This window comes from Rosa rugosa, chromosome 5 (assembly GCF_958449725.1).
Source record: "Rosa rugosa chromosome 5, drRosRugo1.1, whole genome shotgun sequence".
NCBI classification, from domain to species: domain Eukaryota; kingdom Viridiplantae; phylum Streptophyta; class Magnoliopsida; order Rosales; family Rosaceae; genus Rosa; species Rosa rugosa.
In genome coordinates, this window is record NC_084824.1 from 53,578,854 (window position 1) to 53,587,464 (window position 8,611).

At 37.9% G+C, this 8,611-nt stretch overlaps 1 protein-coding gene across 1 annotated transcript; it reads right to left on the bottom strand.

Moving 5' to 3' along the window:
• Positions 1-4,470: 4,470 nt before the first annotated feature.
• Positions 4,471-6,735, bottom strand: LOC133710798 (uncharacterized). The gene is made up of 3 exons (XM_062136927.1): positions 5,865-6,735; positions 5,547-5,736; positions 4,471-5,454 (listed from the first exon to the last, which is right to left on the bottom strand). The coding sequence occupies exons 1-3, from the start codon at positions 6,303-6,305 to the stop codon at positions 4,898-4,900; spliced, it is 1,188 nt and encodes a 395-aa protein (XP_061992911.1). The 5' UTR covers positions 6,306-6,735; the 3' UTR covers positions 4,471-4,897.
• Between the last annotated feature and the right edge of the window lie 1,876 nt (positions 6,736-8,611).

Sequence of the window (8,611 nt, forward strand, 5' to 3'; positions counted from 1 at the left end):
TTGATGGTCTTCGTGAATCATATAGTATAGGGTAAAACATATAGAGCCAATTTATGAAGTAAAAGCGTGTTGATTTTTAAGCTAAAGGTTAAGCAAAGAGCTAGTCAAGTCCATAGAAATCATCTGTCTACATTAAAACGACGGAAGCTAACTAAAGATATGCTAAATTATTGAAACAAATTTCTTGAGGATTATTTGTGGTTGTAGAGCAACAAAGCACTATATATGCCTTTAACTACTATTAAGCAAGCAACATATATCTTCCGAGGTGACCTCAATTTATATTCTCATTGTTTTTTTTTTTTTGATCGTGATGGGTGGTCTCACTATCTGCCCATAGTAATGTTACAAAGAAATACAGGTGTGTAGTTTTAACTTTTACCTTTGGTCCCCATTATCCAACTTGGGTACCTTCATGCCTTTAAATCCCAAACAGGACAGTGAAATGAAAGAGAAAAAGGAAGAAAAGGGGAAAAGATAGAAGAAAAAGGAGATACATATTCTTCTCCAAGTATTCATGTTGTTAATTTGAAAACTTTAAAATTTTCAATTGTATTAATGCTATAAGATCATAATGATTTATTTTCGAGAGGCACAACAAAGAAAAGACATTATCTAAAACAGTTTTACATATTTAATCAAAAGAGAAAAAGTTCATAGAATACGTACTCTAGAATCGACGAGGAAGTTCAAAAGATGAACTCAGATCAATATGGCAACATCTATTCCTGTAGCACATTTGTGGACCACAGCGCTTTCTTCGCAGGGATCCATACTCTTCTTTCTTGTCTAGACATGTCCACCACTACTTCCGTTTGTTCTTGCTACTCGGACCAGGGTGAAAATATCTTTTTCCAACTGAACTAGTTGAAGGTGGGCCTAAAAGTTACTGTATCCCAAAAGTAGCAATCGGGTTTGGAGATTGAGTCGGGTTAAATCTAACATCACACAAACTCGACTTAATCTGAAGTCAAAATTTCACTCATAAGTCTCCTAACCTAACGAGTAGGTGGAAGTCCTGAACAGGATCGAAACCAATTGAATCTCGACAGTAAAACACACTTGGTAGTAATAATTTAGCACGATCAAGGCAATATCGAAACTCTATGGCCCATTCCTTATCGCCTAAGTTACTGAAATAGACCGTCTCATACCCATTCGCCAAACTCAGGGATAAAGTAAACCAAAATCATCATCACTGTAATAGTTGCCATAAAAAGTAAATCAAATAAGTTAACTATAAATATCAAGAATTGAAATCACGAAATACATGTCAAGTCATTTGCCATGCCATAGGGTAGAAAATTTCTTCAAAATAAATTTCTATATTTCCAATTAACTGAAAATACCCATTCACCAAACTCAGGAATAAAGTAAACCAAAATCATCATCACTGTAATAGTTCCCATAAAAAGTAAATCAAAGTCAAGAATTGAAATTACCAAATACATGGCAACCTGCCATAGGGTAGAAAATTTCTTCTAAATGAATTTCTATATTTCCAATTAACTGAAGCAAAATAAAAAAAAAACCGCAACGTTAAGAATCTGAGGGGCTAAGGTAGTACCACATGTCACCTAATCAAAGGGACCCTAATGTCTGTAGGGCATAAATTTCATGACCCCAGAGACCTGTCACATCATGATTGGATAAAGCTGTGATTGAATGAAGGTGCTTCTACCTTTTCGTGAACTCTCACACACCTTTTCCCTCAACTTTCCTCATATTTCGTGCTCAAAAGCATCCCCAGAGAATATCCCAATCCAACAGCCCCCTCACTCGATCACACCACCCTAAAAATGAGACCGGACGCACCAAATCCCCTCCCAAAATGGGAAATTATTAATGCTTTGGTTTCGTGTGGTCTGGGCAAACCAAGGTGAATCAAAATTTACACATCACAAGCAATCTCATAGAGAGAGTAGGTGGGATGTTGCTTTCACAAGGCCAATTATTATTTTTTTTTTTTTTATGTTTGGGTAAAAAAAATTTCTTTTCTTTTTATTCTTTTTTTTTGCTTTGAAGGCCCCAGCATCAATCTTATCACCCAAAAAAAAAATAATGAGTAAGAAAAATTAAAAAAAGGAAAAGGACCCTACAACCACAACCCCCTATTTTGGCCTTTTCTGGTTCTGAGAGCTTTGTAACCGACCCTACCCACTTCACGAAATTAATAAAATAAAAGATCCTTTCAAAAAAAATAAAATAAAAGATATGATGACATGAATGAATATTATATTTATTGACAGAATAATGGATTGCATGAGCCCCCACCACAAATGATTTCTAATTTTCTATGCTAAAATATGGAGTAATACTACAAGAAAATATAATTTTTATCCTGAAAAATCGATATGAATCATGGTGAGTAATCATTTTTTTTTTTTGGTTGAAATGAATAATGAAGTTGGTTTTGATGACTAAAAATGCTTGATACAGTACCGCTCAGATAGTTAGTCGATTTCGTAGTCAATTGTGCTTATCTGTAGTTAAATTTAAATTTATCAGTAAAAAATAATAAAACAGTTAGAACGGTCTGACTCATGTTTGATATTATCAAATGTTATGTTCATATATGAGTATAGTAAATCAAATGAATCAGTTAATACTTGGTGAATGTATTCATACATTTGAAATATGGAGTGTAGTGAGAATTTGTATAACTTAAAAATATCGATTGCAATAGACTTTATTAAAGTATGTTGGTTGGAGATTTTAGCGTTGCTAAAAAAGTGAAGAGAAAATGGAAGAGTTTGGGTAAAACCCACTATTACCATGTGATGCAAAGAAAAGACACGTTTGTGCTATGAAATGCCAACAAGAGGAAAGGTCGGTCTGTCCATGAATGTCCACTATGGAGATAAATTAGCATAATATGTAAAGTTTGGACCCTTGAAAGCGTGAGTTTGAACGAGAAAATGGTGTTTTTCCAAAGTTGGAATATTTGCATTGCCAAACCATAGAATATAAGCATTGCGGATTTGCGGTGCTTGAATATTGTCACACACTCAACTGTTATAATCCTCATCAATTTAGCATGACACTTCTCCTATATTGCGTCACACACCCCACTTTAGGTATGTAACACACTCCACTTCATATATGAAGAACACTCAATCCTCTTTTGAAATTAAGATGATAATTAGTGCGTGTTTATTTTAAATATTATATTCGTCTATATATTTAACAGTTATTAAATTACTGCACGATTTTCAATTTAGTCGAATTGTTGGAGTGACGATCTCCCAATTCAGATCTATATTATCTAAATCTAGCCATATCGATTTAGTGGGTTTTATCTCGAATTATATTACTTTATCATATAAAATTGACGAGTTTCGTGTCTTAACAAGACACTTTTGAATTTCTTGACAAATAAGCAAACGTGAAGGAAAATATACATATGGTCGATTTAGATCTACATTACTGAATATAAGCAAATAAGTGAGAGTTTTGACACATGTTCGAACGTGAAAAAAACTACTCTCGTGGTGACTTTTTTACCACACCATAGACAACACAAATGCACGAGGGGAACACAAGTTGCAAATGTTTAACGTGACCAAAGCCTAGTGATCTAGTATATGCCTTCACCTCCAAACATCCCAAAAGCTTGAGTGCTGCACAATTCACATTGTCCAAAAAAAACAAACACAATTCACCACCCAGTCAAAATCTCACACGTCTTACCTAGAGAAGAGTCCCATAACTCGTGAGCAAGAAGCCAGACAAGTCCTCGGTCAAACCAAAAAAAAAAAAAAAAACACCGACTGAGACTTCCACACAAAGTTTCCCCTCATTCCTGGTCGTCTCCATGACTCGTTTTTTTAACCTTTTCCACGAGCTCAAATTTAACCTTATTCAAACTGTTAAAATCAAAACAAGCAGAGGGAATATCACGCAATTCTAATGAACCTCGTAATATATAATATTTACTATTATTTATTTACCCCCCTCCCCTGCCCTTCACGGCCTTCGAGACTCCACGAGCCTCCCCCTCCCTCTGCCGTCATCTTCATCATCATCGTCAGTTACATTGCTTAATATTCTCCATCACTTTTTCTCACTTTAAATAATTTAACTTGTTTCGAAAAAAGTAAATATTACCCTTAAAAGATGGGAAATTTAAGAAAGCAGAGAGAGCCTCATCCCACTTTGTTCCCCTCTCAAGAAACCGTCACTGTGTAATACAAGGTCCTCAAAAACCGCACCACCTAACCCCAAAAATATTTTTTACCATTCCACAAATTTTAGCACACAAGTCTAAATGCATTAGTTAAATACTTCAAATATTCCAATATACAAAGCCGTTTGATCATTCCATAACACAGTGTAAACAGTCAATAATCTACCGCATTCAAATTCAGAATTTTAATATCCTGAAACACTATAAGATGATCAGTTCAGAACACTATTGTAAACAGTCAATAATCTACAAACATTAAACTTCAAAATTTCAATACTCTGACGCAAATCAAAACATTGTTGTAAACAGTCAATAATCTATGAATATTCAACTTCAAAATTTCAATACTCTAAAGGCTTTTCGGATTTTTGTTTCATACACCAGGTGCTGCAAAAGCACAAGTAGATTTCTCAGAAATATTAAAGTCTCTTCTTCTTTTTTTTTGTACTATTTATTTTATTACATAGAGAGATAATATGGTCCATAGATTTACTTGGTTCTTACAACTGTGCCCTTGCTAACAAAAAAGGAAGGGAAAGTGGGAAAAAAGGAAAAGTTAAAAAGCCTGTACCAAGTCCCCGTACTACTCTACTATTCCGACGCCGATTATACTTTTTCTTCTTCTTCTTAATATTATATTTATCTTCATTTTTTTTTTCCGTTTGGGAGAAAATTTTCAAAATTTAAAAAAAAAAAGGTCCAAAATTTGTTTCACGGTTTTGCTGCTAGCAACGAAGCCAAACCGGTCACGATCCTCGCTCCTCTCTCAACGCTCTTCGGCTTGACCGCCGGCGGCTGCCATGCCACCGCCACTGAATTTCCGGTCACTTTCGCCTCAACTTCCGGCGACGGATCGGTCGAATTCACGGCGTCCTCGCCGAAGATCAACTCGAGTTCTCCGCACTCGCTCAGGTCATCGGAAACGACGACGGTCCCATTCTCCGGCGCAGGAGCAACGACGTCGTTCCGGAGCTGCGAGATGGTGGTTCTGGTTGTGCAAGGAGAGAGCCACTTGGCTCTGACGTACTCGGCTTTCCGCCACGGCGGAAACGGCATTCCTTTCTTCTTGAGGCTCTGCTTCGCCGCCTCCGTTACGATGGAGACGATCTGGCCGAGACGGTCCGATTTGCCGACGAAAATGAACGGCAGCGATTGAAGGACTGCCTTGTAGGCCCCAGTGGGACGCGCCACTTCGAATTCCGATCGGAAATCGATGTCAATCAACAACCTGTCCCCCTCCACTATCACATCGATGTACTCGTATTCACCTGAAAACCAGACACCAATTTTGGTTGTGATTTTTTTTTTTTTTTTTTTTTTAATTTAAAAAAATTAGAGCGGTGATTTTAGGGTACAGTACCGGCAGGAAAAGACGGTGATTTGTCCCACTTGGATTTGCAGATGGAGGAGTCGTAGCCGAGAGACGAGAGGCCATCGGTGACGATCTTTCTGAGCTCGTCTTTCTGTTTGAGATGCTTGTTCGTCTCGACGATTTTGGCTGCGTCGGCTAAGAGGTTTCTCTCGTGGACACTCGCGCATGGAATCAGGCTCTGAAAAATCGTAAAAGCAAAGAAACAATTCGAATCAGATGAAAGAGAAGATTTATGCTTTCTGTTTCGTAATCCAGAAACCGCGACAGAATATAGAAAAAGTGAGGTTGAAGCGACGTCGTTTATACCTTGAGGATATCGGAGGCGTCGCCGCCAAAGGAACCGCTGGTGGCGATGGACTCGCCGCCGAAGACGTCGAGCTCGTCGTCGGAGCTGTCATTGTTGTTTCCGTTAAAGCAATTGCAGCGATTCCGGCCACATTTCGTCGCCTGCTGCTTCTCGTTGGTTTCTTCGAGGAAATTCTGAACCATCTTCGCAAGGCAAACCGAGCTCGGCTCGAACTCGACGATGGCTCCTCCTCCTCCTCCTCCGCCGTCCTTGTTGAAATCACCGCCGGCGACGGTAGGTTTTTCCGTCGAGGAGATTCTAAGCACGCTCGGGAACTGCCGGTCAAACAGCCGCCGGAGCCGGGATTTCAACACCGGCTTGGCCGCCGAGTCGATCCGGACCGGCTCTCTCACCGCCTCGGAATCGATATCGATCGGTTGGATCTTCATCGGAAAAGGCATCGAAACTCCGGGAATTCAAAATCTCAGAGGGTTTTGGGGGCTTTGCGATTATCTCAGTCACTCAATGCACAGCTCTATTGCATTTACACCGAAACAAAATGAGGTGAAAAATTGAAAACAAAATTTGCATTAACTCGATTATGAAATTAATGCCTGGCTTTCTCGTCTCAGTCAGCTAAACAAGAACAAAAATTTCACCGTCTCAAAAAGAAGGAATTAGGAATAACTTGGGAGGTAAAATTAAGCGAAAGAGTATCGCTTTTCGTGGAAAACGTGACTGCGATGATCGGAGATACGGACATTGCGTATAGAAATGAATAACACCGTGGCCGGAATAATCATTCCCGGCGATTAATCGTCGCCGGCGACGATGGTGGTTTTGGTTTTTCTGAGCTATAGAGAGGGAGTAGTGGAGACTAGAAACTGTGGTTTTTCACAAGAGTGGGGGATGGGTTTGGCGTTTTTATAGGAAATGAAAGGAGTGGGGCCCGGAGTCCGGTGACGTGGATTACCCGTTCCACGTGTGATTTTTACCGGGGAGGGCTTATCCGGTAAATCAATGTGCTGACGTGGAGAGGTTGCACGCCGGGTGTGGGGGGTAGACAAATGACGGTTGTGCCCTTTCCGCTAAAGTGTTATGAAAGCGTGGGAGTCGTGTGAGAGCGGGGCTGGGGTGTGAAGCGCTCGGACGGTTTTGGAGAGGCGTGGGGGTGACACGTGTGAAGGATTTTGGTTAATTTCGTGATTTTTAACTGCAGAGTAGGACGACGTCATTTTTGGAGCGTTGTGTTGAGGGTCGCCTACAGTCGTACAGTTGAGCTACATTAACTCCCGTTTTATGAATCGGGGTAAAATATCTGAACAACTTGAACTAATTAGGAAAAAATAAAAATAAAAATATTTCTTTTTCTCATATTCGTTTTACGATAAAAATTTCTCTGTCCGAATAAACTTTTAAGTTCTATTATGTTGTCACGGCATGTGATGTTTTGTACGACACAATTGTTATCTGACTTAGCTGTTGGAAATTCTTATCACGTGTTGTATGAAATGAGTTATTAATATAAATTTGAGTTTAAGAATTTTAGATTTGACACCTATCAAATGATTCAAGATAGTAATCATTTGTTTGTTTTGATTAGATGATAGCTTTTTTATCTTTAGACCAAACTCATAGTGGTATTGCAGTTTCACACTAGACAACTACGCCCTAAATCGGTCTAAAACGAAGTGTTGATTTTCAGTACAGTTCAACAATCAATAAGGAATTTCTTTGAATTGACGATGCATCGAGTACATCAATATAGCTAGATATTATGCAGATGGTTAGATGCCGGATTTGTGCAACATTTGGTCAAATCTAAACTAGAATGGTGACACAATCTGGCCAGTATTGTTCATAAAGTAAAATCGAGGTAACCTATAAAATAATTGGTTCAAACAAAAGCATTAAATCAATCCGATGACATTGAGTCCACCCTAATGGTGATTACTCAAATTTGCAAATTTGATGGATGAAGCATAACATATTAAACTTATACCTAGAAAAAGTAACGTCTTTCAAGCACAAGCAAAGAATGAAAGCTATCCCTTATGAGTACAATGCCTATGTGATAGGATTAACGTGAGTGGTGAACAGATTGAATGGAAAAACATTAAGTGGTTCTTTAACTAATTGGTTTTTGAATTCCTCCTATCATATGTCACAAGAATTTCATTTTCGCTACACTTTTGTTTTAATAACCTTCTATATATACGCACAACTCATAAAAAGTAGTTAAATCTAATGACAATTTTGTAGATTTCTTCTAAATTAAATCTAAACTTGAATCATTCTGTTATCACATAAATGCAGTCTGCATTTACCTCAAGAAATCTTCATTTCCATTTGAAATGAATTTGATGTTTCCATTCCAAGAGGACAAGATTTAATATATTCACCTACTTGGTTCATTTTCTGCCTTCATTAACTGCTAAAATTAGTTACTGTTATAAATTAATTAATGTGGTTACATCAGAATAGTTTTTTTTTTTTTTTTTTTAATACATCAGAATAGTCAAGAAAACAGTAACTACTGGGGTTCCCGTGAAATCTTTAGAACGATCGTATATGATGGTGACCTATAAGTAAATGATTCCTACAGTGAAATGTTACTTTACCAAAGTTATAGTACAATAGGACAAAAAATCAATTGAAGGAATCCCCTTTTATTATTAAAGAGACGCTTATGCTATTAGTACATATGTATATAATCAAGTGGTGTCCGTTTGTGGGGATCAAATTATGAATTTTGAGCTCTTTTCTT

Excerpts from the sequence above, each read along its gene's own strand:
- LOC133710798 (XM_062136927.1), bottom strand. The coding sequence starts at position 6,305 with ATGCCTTTTCCGATGAAGATCCAACCGATCGATATCGATTCCGAGGCG. Across the intron at positions 5,737-5,864 it reads ACGCCTCCGATATCCTCAAG|AGCCTGATTCCATGCGCGAG; the intron begins GTATAAACGACG and ends ACGATTTTTCAG. Across the intron at positions 5,455-5,546 it reads ATCACCGTCTTTTCCTGCCG|GTGAATACGAGTACATCGAT; the intron begins GTACTGTACCCT and ends TCTGGTTTTCAG.